Source organism: Lissotriton helveticus, chromosome 11 (genome assembly GCF_964261635.1).
Source record: "Lissotriton helveticus chromosome 11, aLisHel1.1, whole genome shotgun sequence".
NCBI lineage: Eukaryota > Metazoa > Chordata > Amphibia > Caudata > Salamandridae > Lissotriton > Lissotriton helveticus.
In genome coordinates this window covers 85,829,133-85,850,601 of record NC_136072.1, presented here as the reverse complement: position 1 = coordinate 85,850,601, position 21,469 = coordinate 85,829,133, and the positions used below count along the sequence as shown (strand labels likewise).

Below are 21,469 nucleotides of genomic sequence, written 5' to 3'. Positions count from 1 at the left end.
CTGAGATCCAAGCAACGTATTTTTCCTTTTTAAATGTGAACCGTATTGACGATTGACTGCTGAGGCGGAATTTAGACTCCTGTGTCTGCCAAGGGCTACTAGGCTAGATTTACCTGCAAAAATGGATGTTTGCACTTTTTCTAGCTTCTGCCGTTCTCAATTCTACCGCAGGAGGGCGCACGCTGCACGCAGGAACCCTGCTTAAAACCAAGCTGATGTCTTTCGCATAACCCCACCTTCCAGCCAACTGGATCTTCTGGGCGTGGCCTCTTAATGCCTGTTCCGCCCAGGCTAATTCATCTTTCGATAAAGCACCGCCCCTCGCAATCTGCTAGGATTTTATTCGCCGACCAGATCAAGAGGGCGTGACGGCAGTGTCTGCCTCAGCCAATGAGAGCGGAGCGACTCTTCTTGAAGTGAACGCCTGGGTGGGTGATTGACATGTAGCCCCGCCCACCCGTGTGGCTGTGCAGTGGCCACAGACCCCGGGCGCTCAGTGCAGAGGCAGCGAGTGCGGGGCTGGGACGCGGGAGTGAGGGGCAGCCGGATCACGCAAGGGGGCTCCCGCACGAACATAGCAGCGCATTGGGCCACTTGGATTACTCCACCACAACTCCAGCCTACTTGGTGGCCTCACTTCGCAGCGCTTCTTGGAATTTTACCCCCGCGAAGGGCAGATCGGAGCACTCTTCTGGACAACTTGCAACACTCATCTTGGGGAACCTGGATTGATTATTAAAAAGTACCTGGATTTCCCCCCGGACTGCTTTCCTTGGACTGATTTTACCTGGCTTTCTTTAATTCCATTGGATTTTGCTGATTTTTTTTTTTTTTTATTTTTTTTTTTTACTTGGACTGGTTTTCAGCACAGGCGTGTCTTTTCTCTCTCCGTGTTAACCATCCACGGCCCCGGATTGGCGCGGACCCTCCGCGGGCAGAAATGCTGCTCCCGCTGCTGCTCCTGTGGGTGTCCGGGGGCTCAGCCCTAGAAGGTGAGGAGGAATGGAGCGGGTTGAAGCCGGAGGGGGTTGGGGGGTAACTGAAAAGAGGGAGTGGGACATATACGCTTTCCTTCCTACAAGTGTCACTGTGATGTGAGAAAAATTGGATTTATCTTCCACCAAAAAAACACCCCCCAACAAAAAAAATACATATATATATATATATACAATTTATTGTTACTCTATAAGGCAGAGCCTCGAAAGCAAAGGGACTAACGCCCTCTTTTCACTCACGAGTAAGGCTGTGTGCCCCTGCCCCGAAATACAAGAAGGGATCCCTTGTTGTGCAGACTGACCCCCCAAATACCCACAGGGATGTGAAGCCACCCCATTTCCAGTCTGTCTTCTCCGAAATTCATTAGACATACCTCAAACATTGTGGGGAATGAATGTGGCACTTGTACGTATGAACGAAGCTAAGTGCGCCCCGATACCCAAACATGTAGCAGGAGGAGTCGATAGGGGCGTCTGGGTGCTCTTAAGGATGGAGGCGTGACGCGCACCCCAGAAGCGTGACACCCACCCGCCGTTCTCGGTCGCCAGGTGCGTGTTTTTCCCGGGGTGCGGACTCTCGCGGGAGGGTTAGTTTTGGGCTGACTAATGCCTCGGCGCCCGGGTTTCATTCGGACGGGAGGGCTGGGGTTGTTGCTTCACTGGCATGTGACGGGGTCGGAAACAGTAAATAGGGGAGCCTGGTGGGTGCGGTGCACCCCTGTGGCGTAGGCTCTGGGTGGCCATGGCCTGTACCCAGAGACACTTTCATGCCTCGGCTGGCGTATTTCTAGTCCTGTGGGTTGCACTGGAGGTTATTTACGGTTAAAACGGTAGGGTGTTCTGTTTAGGTTCCCACCCCATAAGGTCGGTCTGACTTTGAGGTTTGGGGTCTCCCCTCAGCTTAGCACCCCCGTAGGTTGCTCCCCTCCCCAGGTTGGAGGTTGTTGTGTGTTGCTGTCCCTTCATTTTTCAACCACGATTGGGATAGTTGTGATTTGACATCCTCTGCTGTCTGAGGTGATTTGTCTCACCAGGCCGGGTGGGTTTGGTTTTGGTTGAAAGTTCATTCTGTCCTCTGATAGGGTTTGTTGCCCAAACCCAACCTCATACTTGGCATTGTGTTATCTGAAGATCACACTGGATTAGTGTGGATCCCTCTCAAATTGGAGTTGTTGTGTTTATCCCTACTCATGGGCGGTCATGGGTCATTGGGTGTTGTTGACTCCACCTGTGTGATTGGGTGGTATGAGTACCACCACGCCGGCCTCTCACCCCAGGTTATATTGTTGTTATCAGAAGCTTGAAATTGATTGAGGGGTGCTATGAACCCCATCCTTCCCTGATGGGGGTTTGTGGTGGTTATTTGACTTAAGATTTTCATTGTCGTTGCCTGTTAATAGTGAGTAGGTGATGGCCAGTCGGTGTGTTTGCGGCCTATATATGGTTTGTCAAGGTTTGGTTTGTGGATCACGGTTGAGCCTTACGTCTTAGTAGGTTGTGGGTAGTGCCTGCGGGCTTTTGGTTGTGGGTAGTGCCTGCGGGCTTTTGGTTGTGGGTAGTGCCTGTGGGCTTTTGGTTGTATGTAGTGCCTGTGGGCTTTTGGTTGTGGGTATTGCCTGTGGGCTTTTGGGTAGTGCCTGTGGGCTTTTGGTCGTGGGTAGTGCCTGTGGTTGTGCTTTTGGTTAATGATGGTGCTTGTGGGTGGTTGTTGGGTAGTGCCTCTGTGGGACATACATCATTTGTTGATGTTGCTTGTGCTCAGGATTTTGTTCTTGTCCCTAGATGCGTTTTAGTATTTCCTGGTTGGTGTTAATAGTACTCACACATTTTCCACGGTTGTTTTAGTGGGCTTGTCTTCTTTGATTGTTGAGCGGTGGGTCTACTTGTACTTGAAGGTACATATGTGCATTATTTTTGGGTTGTTGCACTGGATGTTTTAGCTGGTTCCAAAGCCGTGTGGTGGCTGTCAGTCTTTGCTATTGGTGTGGGTTCGCATTGTTGGCCAGACCGAGTTTCATGTTGGTCTTGTCTGTCTTTCTGTGTTTTGACTATTTCATTTTAGCAGTTGTCCAGCAATGAATCAATGAGAGCGCCCCATCCCCTCCAAAAACGACAAAAAATACCCCTCTCTGCTATCAACATGTTCCCCGGGTGCTCCAACTGGACCTGAGACAAATGTTGCAGAAGAAACTAAAAATATGATAGAAAAACAAAAAGTTCCTACCATCGCATAATTCACATCTACCACGGAGACAAACCCCTACTGATGTAGATTTAAAAAAGATTAAAGGGTCACACGTTTGTGTGGTCTGGTGGCTGAATAGATATTTCTTGCTGCAAGAGGTCTACATTTTTTTTAATACCAGCTTCTCAATTTAATGCCAGGCGTGTGATCTTTGGCAAATGTAACTGTCGTAGTGAGATCTTAGCTGTACTACACACACCAGTGTAAAGCACTGCATAAAACGGGTCGAACTTGAAAGGATTTTCGGTTCGTTGTCGCGCAACACACTCATCCATTCACTATTGTGTGTCTCAGAAAACACGTCTCTTCCCCTGAAAGCACGGGGATCCGGGAATGGCTTGGCGTGACCTCGGGGGCACTCTGCTGCCTCTTGCCTTGGCATGGATGGCTGGGGGGCGGAAGCTGCCAGGCAGCACAGTGGAGGGCCCCTGCAGCTGTGGGGTGACCTGGCCCCCGACGGGCCCTGGTTCTGTAGCTGAGGGGTGACCCCGTCGCCGCCCCCCAGCCCTGGCAGCCGCTGCTGCGGCCTGGCAGGCTCTGGCCCCTGCAGCTGAGCGCTTTCATCCGCGCTCCGCGCTTGTTAACACCATTCAGCGGCGAGGCCCCGTCCCGGGCCCGGCGGGGGCCTTTGCACTTGGATTGTTCCTAATTAGCCGCCTCGCTGTGCCTGCAAGCATGGATACACGGTGCGGGAGCGGCGATCTGCAGGTGGGGGCGCGCAGGGTCCCCCGGAACAGGAGCCACGCAGACCCCCACCTGCCCCCTTCCTCGGGAGTGTTCCCGTTTAGCCCGTGTTCCTTGTAACACAAAGAGGTGAGGACAGGCGGCCGCGCCAGGGCGCACACGAGAGGGGGCTGTGGACGCTGCGCGCCTTCCAGGACGTGCCTAGAATGGGGCTTTTCGGCGGCCGCAGGAAGGTAACGTGAAAGCGCCCCGTCGCCAGCGGTGATGCGCCTACAATAGGACTTTAGCCGCTGGGAAGGTACCGTGAATGCGCCTACATTGGGTATTCTAGCCGCTGGGAATGCACTGTGAATGTGGGTCTTTACCCCGTGAATGTGCCTACATTGGGTCTCTCGTCGCCGGGAATGTACTGTGAATGTGCCGCGTCGCCAGCGGCAATGCGCCTACAATAGGTGTTCTAGCCGCCTTGAAAGTACCATGAATGCGCCTCGTCGCCAGCGTTGATGCGCCTACAATAGGACTTCTAGCCGCCGGGAAGGTGCCGTGAATGTGCCTAGATTGTGTCGTCTGGCCCGGGAAGGCACATTCAGTGTGCCTTTAATAGGTATCACCCCCCACCCCCCTTCTCCCAGGCTCCTCAACGTGCCTAGAATCCGTCTTCTTCTTGCCCCCAGGAAGGTGCCTTCAATGAGCCTTTTACAAGACTTCTTCGCGCCCGTGGAAGGCGCCATGAGTGAGGCTTCTGGGAGGCAGGCGTGACCCTCCTTGTGAGGTTTCTCGTTTTAGGAACGGCTGAAAGTGGCCGAACTGGAGACTTCAAAATGCAGCAATGGGGTCAGCGGGGGCACCCTCACCAGTGCATGGGGGTTCTACTCGCAGATTGTGTTTACTTCCGCAGGAGAGCTCTCTGGCGCGGGGGTGAGCAGGGGAGGGGGGCAACAAGGGGCTCCCTGAAGGCTCCTCAACCCACTGAGACCCAAGGACAAAAGGCTCCTCGTCCGTAGGAAGGCCCTCTGCGTGCACCGAGGTGCCTTCCGTGAGTCTCCTCCTCCACCAAAGATAACCGCAGGAGGCTCCCGGGTGCCGTGCACGAGTGCCCTCGCCCGCACTTTAATGCCGTGGTGCCAGAGGAAGGTTCCCACCCCTCTCTGGTGGTTCCTCGGTAAGTGGAACGTGTTCCTGAACCTAGTTTCTCGGCCGTGGTGGGTGCCCTGGCGCGTCTCCTGCCTGCAAGGGCCTTGCACCGGAGCGCAGCTTGCACAGTGTGCACATCGCTTGTGCATGCTGCTGCCAAGGCGCTTTCTTCAGCCCGGTTCGTAAACTCGCTTTTAAAAGTAGGCGCAGCGCCACCAGGCAAGTAGGAGCCTGGCACTGCCGGGGTTGGCATTCCATGCCCGCGTTACCGATCGAGTGGCTTGCTGCTTTCACTTCATAGTTCAGTTAGAAACAATTCACTTCGACATTGTTTTTCTTCGGCCCACCTGACCTGCCTGTAATGTCCATCCCAGGGCTAAAACCAGTCCATAGCCTTCTGTAAACACCCCCTCGCCCCAGGGGCAGCCTCGGGGGGGGGGTGTCCCCTCCCCCATTGGCGCACCCTCCTTCAACCTCTGAAGTCAAAAGGAGGCTTGAACAAGGAAATATTTTGTAGTTCGGTTGCAACGTGTCAGTTTAATGGGCTAAATGACTTTAAAGTGTCGAGCGTTTTGTTTTCAAAGTTTTCGAGGCATCATAGCCAGAATTAGCCCCCTCGAGAAGGTTTACTTACCTGCCCTCAATTAAGGGAGAGTGTGTTTTGGCCAGTCACTAATTAATATGTGCGTGTTAATTTACAGCATACAATGTATTTAAACATATAACATGTGTCCGTAAAGTACAAATAGCCTGCCGGGGTACCTGGAACCGCGTATTTACGCACGACGTGTACCGGCTGCGAAAGACGCTTTGGGCAAGAAAAAAACATTATGGGCGATACAACTTGGTATTGAGAAACGCGACCGTAAAGTCCTATTTTCCTTCTGACTATTGAAAAATATTCATATTTAGTCAAAAGCGGTCAAAGAACGGACAGACTTCCGGGCTCGGGAGCTTTGGAGCAGCGATGCTGCGGCTTGTACAGTTTTCAGTTGTGCCCGGGTGGGGCTTTGCAAAAGGGAATGGGCGTGACGTCATTACAAATACAAGAAATAAAATACCCCGTGTTAAAGTATATGTACATATATTCTTTCCCAATACCATTATTATTATTTTAATTCATTTTCCTCTATTATTTTTTTTCAAAACGTTGCATCGCGCATAATATAGAGTGGGTGATAAAACACAAATGCACAGGCCTAAGTGGTTCTCGCCAGCTCTTTCTTGCTGGAAAATCCTAGATTCTGAAAGAGTTTGAAATCCTGATGGAAAATATTTAAAGGGCAGGGAGGTGAAATGTACTCTTGTGTGTTTTATGTTTTAGTTTTTTGTGTGGGGCCGGTGAAAGTGACACCCCAAGGCGTGTTTTGAGCTGAAGACCGGCTTCTTTGGTTAATCAGTATCTGCTGCGATCTGTGGACGGGGTTCGAATCTCCAGTCAGCTCGGCCCGTCATGTTTCCAAGGTCGATAATTAACTAATTGAATGTCACTGTAATCAATAGAAGTGGCAGGTGTTGGGCGCGCCGCAACACACCGTCCAAGCAGTCGTGGCACTATACATATGTGTATAATATGCATATGTATGTATGTGTGTGTGTGTGTGTGTGTATATGCATGTGTATGTATGTTGTGTGTATGTATATGTGTATATATATGTGTATGCATATGCATATATGTGTATGTGTGTGTGTGTGTATATATATATATATATATATATATATATATATATATATATATATATATATATATATATAAGTTATGAAATCTCCTGAGTTGGAGAGTGATGAGGGGTGGGTCTGAAGGCCTACCGAAGGATAAAGGTATATTTTCTCAGCCTGACAGCAGTCCCTCTACTAATCTGAGACTAGTTGCTGTTTCCAGTGCTCTCCAATCTTAAACATTGGCCATAACGCGGGTCTGCTTTACACCCATAAACAGATTACCCCATCAAGGGTGGCTGTTTTCAGAGTTGAAATATTTTTGGTCTTGACTTTATATATGGGCCAAGCAGCACATATAGTGTTTATTTATTTTTACGTTTTTCCCTCCATTTTATTTCACAAATGACCACTATAGGTGCACACAGACGCCTGTGTTGTCACACCACATGCTTGTTGATCTCTTAACAATTACAAAATACAATTTTATCTGTCATGTGCTTTATACATTTTCAGTAGTTTAAGACTTTCAGTATACATATAAAATTTGAAGCTGTGAATGGAGACCTGGGCTATAAAACTTCTTGGGTCTTATTTTGCGGCCTACTATCCGGATCTCAGTTAGCTATGGCTTTGTAGCAGCCATTATACCAAGAAAGGTATGGCGACATGTTTCGGCACCACACGAATTTACTTTTGTAAGCGTTTGTTGAAATTTAGATCATACAACTGTGAGGTTTTGTGATTGGTTCCAGGCTGTGTAAAAGCTGGTTTCTGGTTGTTGCCGACAGCCAGAGGCTGTTTAAAAGTCGAGAGGGTCAGACCGCTCCCAGGCCAATTCCCCTCCCAGGTAGGCCAAGGACAACGCTGAAATGTTTTCCATCAGAACAGAAACATTTTTAATTTGTCAAATCCTGGGTTCCAGAGTAGCGCGCTGTTTACCAAATAAGCACCTCAAAGCCTTCTCGTGGCCTGTAAGCGCTATATAAATACATTTACAATTTACAATATAAGGTGGTGCCTTGGGGTGCTGAATGAAGGAGATCAGAATGGGGAAGTGTCTTGTTGGTGTATTTACTACCTCAACACCGGAGTCTGCTCTTCCGGAAGCCCCCAAGGGCTCCGATGGCGCAAAGCTTGGGTGGCAGCTTCAGAAATCTAAACTCTATCCCGGAAAACATGATGGTAAGGAAACCACAGGTAATAACACAGTCTGAGATTGTAAAAACATGAGCTATAAAAAGTCTAGCATTGTAAAAACTGTGCTGCAGTTGCCGAGGGGCGGGCTTTACACAAGTATGTTCAGTATGGCACGCAAGCTGCGGTTATCCTTTGCTGTTGTGCACGCATGCTGAGGAAAGTCTCGGCCTTAATGTACACATATTGCAGAAACCCTGGACTGTAATATGCTGGTATTGGTGTAATGCTACAATAGATCATTCAGTCTATACTTCACTCCGAAGACCATCATATAAGGGTCGTGAAGTCTGTGACACACAAGTGCGGGCAGGCTTTCCTGAGATAAATACTACTGTTATCCATATTTTAACTGCGATTCAACCTCTGACCCTATTCTGCGCTTAGAGAATGCTTTGAAGCAACCTGTAGGTTGCACAGGTGCATTCGAGTGCTGTGGAAATCGCAGGCCCTATTGCAAGTGTCCTGCGGAATCCTTTGGGCGCACGCAATGCAAGTGTCCTGCGGAAACTGCCATCTGTAATACGAGTTTGCAGATGAAACTGTGGGCCATGACGCAAATGTCCTGCTGAAACTGTGGACCTACATGCAAGGGTCCTGCAGAATCCTTGGGCCGTAATGCAAGTGTCCTGCGGAATCCTTGGGCCGTAATGCAAGTGTCCTGCGGAATCCTTGGGCCGTAATGCAAGTGTCCTGCGGAATCCTTGGGCCGTAATGCAAGTGTCCTGCGGAATCCTTGGGCCGTAATGCAAGTGTCCTGCGGAATCCTTGGGCCGTAATGCAAGTGTCCTGCGGAATCCTTGAGCCGTAATGCAAGTGTCCTGCGGAATCCTTGGGCCCTAATGCAAGAGTCCTATGGATTCTTGGGCCCTAATGCAAGTATCCTGCGGTATCCTTGGGCTGTAACACTAGTGTCCTGCAATATCCTTGGGTCGTAATGCATGTGTCCTGCTGAGTCCTTGGGCCGCAATGCAAGAGTCCTGTGGAAGTCTTGGTCCATATCGCAAGGGTGCTTCAGAACCCAAGGACGTAGTACGTACAGTTGTGCAGCAAGAACTGCGCGCTGTAATACAAATGTCCTGCAGAAACTGCCATCTGTAATACAAGTTTGCAGATGAAACCATGGGCCATGAATGATACAAATGTCCTGCAGAATCCTTGGGCCGTAATGCAAGTGTCCTACAATATCCTTGGGCCGTAATGCAAGTGTCGTAGGAAACATTGGTCTATACTGCTATGGAAACCACTCTCTGTAATGCGAGAGTACCGCAGAACCTTTGGGCCATATTGCATGGGTGCTGCGGAACCTAGGGACCGTGGTGCAGATGTGCTGTGGGAACTGTGTTCTGTAATGCAAGGGTTGTGCAGAAACCCTCCTCTGTAATAAGTTTGCTGCTGAAACTGTGGGCTGTAATAATGTAAGGGTTCTGCGGAAACCGTAGGCCCGTAATGAACGTGTCCTGTGTATACTGCTCTCTGTAATGCGAGTGCACTTCAGAAACTGGGGGCAATCTTGTAAGAGTGCAGCAGCACCCAGGGACCAAGTCCAGGTATGCAGCAGGAGTTGTTTCCTGTAATGCAAATGTCCTAAAACACTAATAGAAGCTTGTTGCTGAAACCGTGGGCCGTAATGCAAGTCGTACAGAAACCGAGGGCCATTTTGTACATATGAAACTCCAGTCCCTCACCCCAAAAATGAAGTCCATTTTATAAAATGTAGGAAGTCACTTAAGGCAATTTAGGTGGGCCTGGGGGGGTCAGCAACTCTGCGGACACGCCTGGGGGGCAGCAACTCTGCGGACACACCTTTGGGGGCAAGGGGCAGCAGCTCTGCGGACAGGCCTGGGGGGCAGCAACTCTGCGGACAGGCCTGTGGGGCAGCAACTCTGCGGGCAGGCCTACCTGATGAGTTGGCGCTTACTACCAGCAAGGTGGCTCAGTGAGTTAGATGAATTAAACTGGTCTGAGGTAGTGACTTAATATTCGTTATTTGCACGCCTAGAAACTGCTGAAGTGTGGTTTGAAGCACTATGAAACCAGTTAGTACTTGTAATATTTTGCTTCTTTCACATTGGAGGTGGAAAATCCACTCAATTCGTTAAAAAATGTGCTGGAATATAAAGGCTGGGGTCATTAAAAATGTGTGGCAGCCACAAGGGTCGTGGTTATGATTGTTTTTTTTAATTATAAACCAGGTTTATACATTGTATGTGATAGAAAGCTGTGTTTTTTTAAAGGACAAGGAAGGGTTTATGAAATAGTTGGTGCGGTGACAAAATGGGACAGAAATATTGTGTTTTTAAAGGACAACCAGTATTTTGGGGCTGAGCCCCCTCTATCCCCTTTAATGAAGTTAGCAGTTGTAGAGAGGAAGTTTCTAGTCGGACTTGCAAATATTCTTAACATTATCATTCTGCATAAAGGAGGGTATTTTGAAACCCTTGCGATGTAGTGTAATTTGTCTAGGATCACACGGTTCGAATCGGAGGCCAGGGCTGTAACTCTGGCGTCCAGCTTCCAGAATAGAACTTGTGGTGTCATTTGCCTAGGATCACACGGTTCGAATCGGAGGCCAGGGCTGTAACTCTGATGTCCTGCTTCCAAAATAGAACTGGTTACACTTGGTAATGGTACCAAATCCCTGTAAGAAGCAGCTTTTGTAACCTAAGCATAGGCGTTCGTGGACAAGGCGCTTTATTTTCTAAAAACTAAGGGCCTCGGTTGCAAATTTAACAGCACAAACAATTCTGCCCAGCGAGAATCGCCTTCGTGCTGTCGAGGCCCTGTAATGATCTCTTGACAGGGAGACCCAGGGTTGGCCTGACCCTACAACCGATGAGTGGGCCACTTTTTTATCCTGGAGAGCACCAGTCCAGTGGGGGTGCGGTGGGAGCTGTGGGGGGCTCTATAAGTAGAACGCTTTGTGCAGTTTGTCAAAGTAGCTTAGGTGAGTGAGTGGTAGGGTTCCGGCATAGTGTTACTCCCCGCGAAGTGCCTCAACGCCTGGTCAGCAGCCAGTAAGCGCTATATAAATAGACTTTTCAATTAGGCTGTATGGTTCAGGTCCTCACCAGTCTGAGTAAATTAATTGATCTCGTGCTGTGTGTAAGAGGGGGGTATTCTTGCTGTGTGTGTGTGTGGGGGGGGGTATTCTGTGCATTGTGTGACTTTGGCGGGCTGTTATTGAGATGTATATTTGAGGGGCCCCTCTGGTGTAGGCTCTGCGTTGTAGTAGGGCTTTAGTTTCTAGGGTGCATGCTTTTGCGGAGCCGACTGCGGTGGAATTGTATTTATATAGCGCCTGCCAACCCTGACAGGCATTGTTTTGTCTTTTGGGGTGTTGGTGTATTTTTCTTGTGTTCTATGAGGAATCCTGTTATGTATTGGGTGTATAAATAAAAAATAAAATAAATAAAATGTATTTATTTATTATTATTATTTTTATGGCGATCCACATTATGGCGCAGAACGTGCATTATCTGCGGAGGTTCATTACTTTCGTTTTCATTTTGGGGTCGCCCGGAGGCCTCTGCCCTCCAGGTGCACGCGGCCTTACTCTTTTCTTTCCAACCTTTCTCTGTTCCCAATTAAACGACAGCACTGAAGCTAAGCAGTGTTGCTGAAGCCGAGATGTCTGAAGCCTCCGAGGCATGTGAGGAAGGCGGGGGGCTCTTCTGAGGGGGGCCGCTGACTCAGATCTGCCTACATGTTCATGCCTAGGACTGCATTCTAGGTTTTGTGGGAGAGGCTAAGAGAGGATGCGTCCCCCATAAGGCTCCTTTGCATCCCCCCCCCCCCTTCGATTTGAGTCAGTCTGTTTCTCTCCATTTCCTTCTCCCTTACCCTTTCTCTGTATTTTCTTGTTTTCTCTTCCCTTTTCCATCTGTTTATCTCCATTTCATTCTCCCTAGCCCTTTCTCTGTATTTTCTTGTTTTCTCTTCTTTTTTCCATCTGTTTCTCTCCATTTCCTTTCCCTAGCCCTTTCTCTGTATTTTCTTGTTTTCTCTTCCCTTTCTCTCTCTTTCTTCGCACTGCTTCTGTCAGTGTACATGTCCCCCATGCTTTCTCTCTCCCAGTTGCACGTTCTTCACCGGAGTCAGACCCCCCCCCCCCCCCGCCCCCCATGCCCCGTCCTCTTGTGATTTATCAGTTCCTGGAGGCCGCCGTATGGATTGAAAGGCCCAGAACGGCTGATTAATGTTTATTTCTCTGTACAGCCCCTGGCCAGGCCACCTCACCACCTCAGGACATGTCTTGTGCGTCACTGGAAAAAGACTGCGAGTAAGGGCCGCCAGCCCATACAACCAGTTGAGACACCACAGACCACGCTCTTTAAAGTCTCCGGTGCCCTCGCTGCGTTCAGCCTCGGGGGTTCCTTCAAAATGGTGACAAGTTGGAGCGCTAGAAAGCAGCCCCCTCGGAGTTGTGCTGTTATCTTTCATTTTATGCTCTCCCCCCGGCCCCACAACCGAAAATCGCTCTGATGTTGAGCACGTTTGATTAAGTCCTCGTTTCATTTTTTTACTCAGGCCAGTAATGTAGGAAGTGTGTGATATATATATATATATATATATATATATATATATATATATATATATATTTTTATTTTTTTTTCTTCACTTGCGAAAAGACCCTCACCACTTTGCTTCGCATTTAAAAAAATTTTTTTTTTAAAGTATTTTAATTTTAGTTAGAACGTTTTCGTACACTGGCCATAGCGCGCGCTCTCCAGCCGTCTGTAATTTACTCCCACACCCTACACTTAAACGTGTACGTACATCTCGGCCTTGTCCTTATTTTATAAACTTTTTTGTAACTCTGGCACATACATACATTTTCTTTTCATGCCCCCCTCATATATTTAATGCATTTTTTCCCCCTGCAGTTCTCAATTTCCGGCCTGCTTTCATATTAGCAACATGTATATGTGAATAACTTGTATTTTTTTTATCTTTAATTAAAGTATCCCCTTCCTTTAACCTTTCACATATTTGGCTGGACGCTCCTTTCTTTTACTGCACAATACACATATTTTGAGGACCGACACACCTTCGCTCACGCCGCAAATAACCACCTGTTCAGACTGGGCCTCTAATTGTTAATAGTAGCCTGGAAGGGGCTGGGCCCTGCACCCAGCATGAGACGGAGGTCCCCGCCCAACAAACATTTTAATTACTTTGGAAGCCCCCGTGAGTGTAATGGACAGCCAGAGCCTGTCACTGCTGTAAGGGGTTTCGACACTCCCAGGCCTGGGGGGCTAATTCCAACCTAATTCGAGGGCAGACTTTGCTCTTTAACCTCATTCGGGCAACTAATCTAACCACAGTCCTGCAGAGAAAATCTCGGACACCCCAAACCCCGCTTCTTAATTATACGTTTCTTAATGTAACACATTTTGTTTTTCCTTTCTTCTTTTCTTTTCTTTTTTTTTTTATTAATATTTTTTTTTTACAAAGGGCTGTCTTCAAATCTCGCTTTTCTTCTAGCTTTGGCGTTTGTACCAGGTGAGGCCAGCGCCTTATTTTGTGACGTTTCAAGTATGTCAGTTTCTCTACAAAATGGAACAAGCAGTTTCCCTCCAACTCTTTGCTGCTCATCGAGTTTGCCAATGGCTGGACTGTCTTGCCACTAGGCCTCTCCTTCAACTCCTCAGGGAAGGGGGCTCTGGTCTGTGTGTGGACCCCCTCTGTTCCAAGGCAGGGGGCGGGGGGCACACCCATCTGCCTGTCCCTCAGTCTTCTAACGGGCAGTCAGGCCCCTCTGTCCACCAGCCCTCTAAGGCAGGGCAGTATTGCTGTGTTTCTACAGCACCAGCCTAGCTGGGTAGCAACTGTAATATGCCTGAGCAGCGATGGTACATGAATGTGTTCAAGCATAGTTTTTACATATTTTAATTTCAGTCCAGTTCACCCAAGTAATATTTTAGGCACAAACAAATGAAGTGATTTTTTTTCCATTCTTTAAAAAATCACTAAATGTTTAGTCAAGGGCTGAGACTAAAACCCTGGTGATCTGATAGCCAGGGCCACTAGAATTACGCAGCAGAGAGAACCCAAATTATGCAGCATGGTTGACTAAATTATGCATCAGGGAAAGAAGGCAGATTATGCTGTGCAATTTGTGATAGTATTTCTTCATTATCTGTCATTTTTTTACTTCACACTGTCTGGTCAAAGGTTCCACCACATCCGTACAAGGTATAACACCCAAACATAGCAAGCAGTAAACTGAAAGCTGACCAGTCAACCTTTGCAAAGTGCTTTCTATGGATCAAAAGTTACTAAAAAATGTGGCGACACGTGTTGCTGTGGTGTCGCCACATTTTTTGTAACTTTTGATCCATCTGGGCTTGAAACATTTTCTTAAAACCTGCAAATACTGTGGTAAAAGCGGTAAATCCATAATTCTGCGGAAAATGTCTCACAAATCTCACAATTCCAATGGACCTGCTGATACCAAAGCCAGCAGCACACTGACTAGGCCATATCTCAACATCTCCTAGTTTCTAAGACTTGCCTCTCCTGCTCCTTTGCCTGTCACTCAAAAGCAGGATGTCATCTCTCTCTTTGTCCGCCCCACAAAGGGAAGATGTGCTTTGATGCAGCACATGCCCTGATTTGGAAGTCTGAACCCTGTCTTATGTCCATGTGTCACATCACCCATGGAGGCCAGCGTACACACTTACCCCTCTTGCTGCAAAATGCACCTGGGATTGGTGAAAACAGTGAAACTGAACCCACTCTGCTGTTTTGTTTGGATTCTTGCACGCGAGCAGGAAGTCGTGGACGATTCTGTGCAGTGGGGACATTATCCACCTAATATGTACACAGATCTTTGCAGCAAGTGCATTAACCACCTGTGCTACCGTACTTCTACTGAGAGTTGTTGGATATGCAATTAAAAAAGATAACTAACTCCTTCGAGCTATCTTCACCAATTGCCACATTTTAGAAACAAAATATAACCTGCAAGGCAACTCAGTGGGGGAAAGCCCTGCTGTGGTGATCCGAGGGCAGCCTAGTGGTCACAAGTTCGAATCTTGTTGCTGGCCAACTCCGCTTTTCTTTATACGAGGTAATTTAAATATGTACGAAAGAGTTTGGTAATGAGGTAACCTCTAGTATTGATACCAAACTACGGAGGTAATTACAAAACTGGTTAAAAAATATGCTAGTCACTTTAGTGTGTGATCTAACATTTCTTTAAATATTATGGCACAGAAGGGATTGCCACTTTGTGGGCGGGACTTAATTTCTGGATTTGTAATTGGCTGCAACCGTGTCTCTTGGAAGAAAAAATCTCACTCTCTCCCGACCCCTCCACCAAAGAACAGTAATGGGGCATGAATAAAAGGCCTAGAGTCACCATTTGTGTGGGTCAGTTTCGTTGCGTGCCAAAGGGGGGCACTGTTAGAAGCCTGGAGCTTGCTTAAACACAAGAAACGCGTGTTCGTCAAAAGGCCTTTATAAATGTTGTACCACAACACATGAAGCAGTTGTTTAATAACATACATTCTTGGGAAAGCGTGAAAACACACCCTATATTCAAACATACAACTCTCTGGAAACGACTTACATATGTTGGTTAAACGTTTGTGTGTGTATATATATATGTGTATATATATATATATATATATATATATATATATATATATATATATATATATATATATATATATATATATATTTGTATGTGTATATAAGTTTAATATATCGTGAACTCGGCACTTCACATGAGCATCAGTTACATTACACAAGGTCAAATTCCTTTTTGATTATATTTTTGGTCACGGGGAGATTAAGCGATTTGCTCAATCACAGGGGCATCAGTCGACGCCGAGACGGGAGTCTGGTTCTGCAGTTCTAAAGTCGACACCCTTTGCATTTTTTTTTTTTAAAGGCGGGTTCGAAAAAAATCAACAGTCCTCAGCACCTCCCTCGCTCTCTGTGGTGTCAGTGAAAACAGCCCCTTCCTGCTGCCCCCCGCCGGTGCCAGGGGGTGACAGCTGCCTGGTAAGCACCCCGCTTGGCCCCGCAGCTGTCTGGGAGTTTCAGGCTCAGCGTCGCCTCCTTGCCCTGGCACCGCGGAGAGGTCGCAGTCACTTGTGTGGCCAATTCCTGCGCGCCTCGCTTCTTTGTGGGGCCTGTTTCCCGATCACCTGCTTTGCAATTGTACACCGGCTTGTGTGATCTGCGGCACAATCACATTTCTGCACGCATGTCGGCCTGCAGAATTACATCTATGCGTAGACACTTGTGTGACCCGCTGCCGACTCACATTTCTGCTTCAGTAGGCGCACTGTGTGATCTGCTGCAGCGGCGGCCCTTCCTTCATGAATGGCCTTTTTCAGGGCCCCTTCCTGCAAGCAGTGACTGCCGAGTGTTGCTGCTGCAGTGGCCCCTTTCCGCCGGCATAGATTGCCATCAGTGGCCTGCTCCGATGGCCCCTTTCCGCCTGCATAGATTGCCATCAGTGGCCTGCTCCGATGGCCCATTTCCGCAGGCATAGATTGCAATCCGTGGCCTGCTCCGATGGCCCCTTTCCGCCGGCATAGATTGCCATCAGTGGCATGCTCCGATGGCCCATTTCCGCAGGCAAAGATTGCCATCAGTGGCCTGCTCCAATGGCCCCTTTCCGCCGGCATAGATTGCCATCAGTGGCCTGCTCCAATGGCCCATTTCTGCAGGCAAATATTGCCATCAATGGCCTTCTCCAATGGCCCATTTCCGCAGGCAAAGATTGCCATCAGTGGCCTGCTCCAATGGCCCATTTCCACAGACATAGATTTCCATCAGTGGCCTGCTACAATGCCCCATTTCCGCAGACATAGATTGCCATCAGTGGCCTGCTCCAATGGCCCCTTTCCGCCGACATAGATTGCCGTCAGTGGCCTGCTCCAGTAGACCCTTTCCGCAGACATAGATTGCAATCAGTGGCCCTTTCCGCAGGCGTAGATTTCCATCAGTGGCCTTCTCCAATGGCCCATTTCCACAGGCATAGATTGCCATCAGTGGCCTGCTACAATGGCCCATTTCCGCAGGCATAGATTGCCATCAGTGGCCTGCTACAATGCCCCATTACCGCAGGCATAGATTGCCATCAGTGGCCTGCTACAATGCCCCATTTCCGCAGACATAGATTGCCATCAGTGGCCTGCTACAATGGCCCATTTCCGCAGACATAGATTGCCATCAGTGGCCTGCTCCAATGGCCCATTTCCGCAGACATAGATTGCCATCAGTGGCCTGCTCCAATGGCCCCTTTCCGCAGACATAGATTGCCATCAATGGCCTGCTCCAATGGCCCCTTTCCGCAGACATAGATTGCCATCAGTGGCCTGCTCCAGTAGACCCCTTCCGCAGACATAGATTGCAATCAGTGGCCTGCTGCAGTGGCCCATTTCCGCAGGCATAGATTGCCATTAGTGGCCTGCTGCAGTGGCCCTTTCCGCAGGCACAGATTTCCATCAATGGCCTGCTGCTGTGACCCTTTTCTGCAGATGTAGATTGCCATCAGTGGCTTGCTGCGGTGGCCCCTTCCTTCAGGCATAGATTGCCATCAATGGTTCGCTGCAGTGCCCTTTCTGCAGGCATATATTCTCATCATTGGCCCCTTTCTGCAGACAGATTTTTGTTGTGGTCCCTTTCTGTAGGCACAGATTGCTATTGGTGTTCTGCTGGAGTGGCACCATTCTGCATGCATAGACAGTCTGTAGGGCCCGGTGCGTGCGGGCCACTGTCTGGCCCGGTGCGCGCGGGCCGCTGTCGGACCCGGTGTGAACAGCCTCAACATCCTAGTGCGTGCCTCATGTGTGACACTTATAGGGCAAAGTGCCCACTCTAAGGCCCAGAGTGCGTCACCTCTCTAGGCCTCAGTGGGCACTGCCACCAGGGCCGCGGTGCCACACGATGCCACGTACAGGGCTAAGTGTGCGCCACCTCTTGCTCACTTTGCCACTGGATTCAAACTAGCCTGGCTGATGACGGCTGATTAGCCAGAAACCGGTCCCAGGATGCTTATTTCCGGTTCAGGAAAGACATGGCTTGGCAATTCGGGCTGGACTGTTCCCATGAGGCACAGGGTCAGACTGATTTGCATATGTCCATGTCTGAACTGGGGTGGTGGAGTGAGCTAAAGAATGATGATGGATAAAACCCAGTTCAGTTGACTGGGGGTGAGTGCTTGATTTCTTCCAACGCCCCGTCCATCATCTTCTTTGGTATCGCTTTGTTCACCTCTCTGAGGGTCAGTGGGCACTGCCACCATTGTCCAGTGGTTACCACATGGGTGCTGCCTCCGGTGCCCAGTGGTTTGCCACTTCACTACTGCCTCCCCTGGCACCAACAAACTCTGGGCTTAGCAGGTGTAGTTTTCCCCGAAACTCTGAGACCAATGGACGTCGCTCTTTTTTTACGTTTGAATAAAGTGCAAATTCCTTTGCTCTTTGTAGAAAAGCAGGTAAAAACTTAAGTTTCTACAAGATTAAATATATTTGGACATTTTCGCAAGGGAAAATGTACTGGATTGTACATTCTCTGCAGAAATTTGAAGGTTTTTAATGATTTATGCGAGGAGTTATTGCTGCGCCGCATGTGTTTTTGTGCACCGGATTTGGAACATATAGGGATAAATAGCTGGCACACGTTTGTTTTTGGCAGGTTGGGTGCGATTGCCTCCAATATTTAAGACATCATGGAAAACCTCATGTCGGGGAGGGGGGGTGAGGGGGGCACTCTGTTTGTGAAGCGGTCAGCTGGAAAGTGATCGCAGTAACCATGGAATAAAAGCCGCATTGTTTTTTGGTGCAGGCAAAAGTTTGTGTCAACAGTGACTCATAAATAAAACGAAACCGTCAGATAAAAGAAAATAGGTTTGGGCGAAAATAATGGCTAGGAAAACAAATATTGTACCTGTTGCTTTTGTGTTTGGGTTGCTGCCGCCTTAATGCAGTGTACACCCTTCACCTCTCCTCGTGCTTGTCAGCCTGATAATTTGTGTAGGGGTCAGCCTGTGGATATTGGGGTCCCTTTTATGGACTGTGTACGCATTTCACATATTGTGGAGTTGCCTTGAGTCGAAGGAATGTGTAGATGCCCTCTGTTTCTGAAGTGTGTATGTCAAGGACTGTGTAAGTCTGGCCTGGGTCTGTGTTATGGAGCTCTGCCAATCGTTGGTGTTGTGTATATTGCGTAGGTTTGCCCCCATGCCTATGGGTTATGTAGGTTTACATTTGGATCAGATGGGCCCACCTTGTATAGTGGATCGATAACGTTTGCCTCTCTGGTGTGTTGGGGGTGTGTTTGTGTGTGTTTGTTTGGTGGGATTAAGGTTAGCCAGGTTTTTCCCATATTATTTGGTCCTAGAAGTTCCCCATAGAAGGGCATCCACTCACTTACATTGTGTAGGTGCACCGTGTGTCTATGGATTTTGTGAATACAGCTTGAAGACGACATGTACTGATGCTGTGGGTGTGCGCTGCGACTGCTTATAGCTTGTCCTTTACCTAAAGCGTGTATTAAATCAAGCCAGGATAAGCGATTGATGACCACTGTTTGGCGTCCTTTTAGGGGTTTACAGGTTTCGGCTTTGGACCGGTCTGTGTGTTCCTTCGAGCTGGGTCTGAATCTGGGCATGCATGCAGCGTTTTGTTATCCAAACCCATTTCAGTAGACTTAGGAGGGCTGTATATTATAATGTGGATCATTGTTGCAAAATCACAATTTCACTTTTTTTGCCAACAGTTATTTTTTAACACAATAAATCATTTTTATGTTTGAATGCAATTGAGGACACCCATCTGGTGACCATTGCTTCCAGCACCATTGAGTCCATGTAGTTTTTGGGGAGCATGTACCTCACTGCACCCCGATCCAAAGCCAGCATCACACGCACAGCAGCTGGGGCGAAGAGATTGTGCTCGGTGAGTGAATTCACTTTCAGGCGTGGACATGAGCAGGACCATATGGAAATATGCAATTAAGCAGCTGCAGCTTTTTCCACATAATTTTGGACTTGCCACATAATCAGTCATCACCTGCATAATCTGAAGATTTCAGCAGACAAAATAGTTTCTAGCTCAGCAAACAAAATATTTTCTAGCTCAAAGGGATCAAAAGTTGCTAAAAATACGGCAACGCGTTGTTGCGCAGTGGAAGGCCCTTCACAAAGGTTGACTGGTCATCTTTCTGTCGCTTATATCTGTATTTGGGTGTCAAATCAAATTATTCTGCCACCCAATCCAGGTGGTACAAAAGGGGGTGGTGATGGACTTTTGACTGGGTGTGAGTGTTTGTTTGGTTCAGATGCTCCGTCCATCACCACCCCCTTTTGTACCGCTTTTGGCCGCCATAAGTGTGGCAGGGTATGCTCAGACTTGCTCACTTTGCCACTGGATTCAAGCAAGCCGGGCTGAAGACGGCTGTAATGCCAGAAACCGGTCCTCGGTAGCTTGTTTCCAAGCCAGGGAAGACATGGCTTGGCAGTTCGGGCTGGACTGTTCCCATGAGGCACAGGGTCAGACTGATTTGCATATAGCCATGTCTGAACTGGGGTGGCAGAGTGGGCTAAAGAACGGTGATGGATTAAACCCAGATCTTTTGACTGGGTGTGAGTGTTTGATTGGTTCAGATGCTCCGTCCATCACCACCCCCTTTTGTACCACCCAATCCAGGTGAGCAGGAGGAACTCTTTGCACCTGCTGCTTTTCTTGGAAAACCCTTCCGCCAAGCCATTTCTCCATTGATGAAGTCCAAGTAAATTTTCTGCCCAATAAGATCTTCAGTAGTTGAAGGATTGCAAAGGGTGGTATTGTTGTTTATTGATTTCACCTCAATCCATGTACTCTTCTTGTCATTACATTCTGCTCTGGATTCCCGTTGATTTTCTTTTGTGTTAATTTTTAGGTCTGGTTTAGAGAGGTTTTGACTTTCTCTCCCGCTTCAAGTTTTCTTGAGGTCGCTTGGTGTCTGGGGGCGTACCGCTAAGCCGTCCTCCTCTGTAGCCTTTGGTTTTCATTTAGGTCCCCACTGCAAGTGGCTTGCCGCTTTCCCTTGGGTGACAGCTATAAGTGGCGCATTCACTCATGATTTTTCATGTGCTTCTGAGTTTTCATGAGCTGCCTGTTGTAGAGGCACATGTTTTTCTCTAGCCTGATGCCCAGAGCAGCTGTTTGGAAACTTGGCTATGGCCTTCTTGCAGGCCAGTGGCGGTCGCAATTTACTGGGGGCAGTGAGGCGGGAAATGGGGCGGTGAGGCGGAGAATGGGGCGGGTTGTAAATGGAAGGAAAAAAACACTTACCTTCAAGCCGGCCACCAAGCTGGCTGCCGCATCTCGCTCCGCATCACGCTCCTGGAAGCAGGAACAGGAAGCACCCAGGCTTCTGGCTCCCCTAGCCAATCACAACGCTGCAATGCAGTGCTGTGATTGGTCTGAGCACTGTGGATCAGCACTCAGGCAGGGAATGAGAGCATGTGGCATGTTCTGCACTCGTGCTGTACTGCAGCCCGGCTGCCGAACATGCAAAGTGCGCATGACTGTTTCGCCAGCCCGAGAGG

The 21,469-nt window shown here is 48.5% G+C and overlaps 1 protein-coding gene across 12 annotated transcripts in view; it reads left to right on the top strand.

Moving 5' to 3' along the window:
• Positions 1-495: 495 nt before the first annotated feature.
• LOC144792157 (ephrin type-B receptor 3-like) overlaps positions 496-21,469 on the top strand; it is a 71,175-nt gene continuing 50,201 nt past the window's right edge. For 11 of the 12 annotated variants that reach the window (XM_078667044.1, XM_078667040.1, XM_078667049.1 and 8 more), the window contains exon 1: positions 510-992. In XM_078667044.1, the coding sequence (XP_078523170.1) occupies positions 941-992 (52 nt within the window). In that variant the 5' untranslated portion in view covers positions 510-940. Of the gene's footprint in view, positions 993-21,469 lie in introns of all 12 variants that reach the window. The other variant, XM_078667048.1, reaches the window with a different exon arrangement.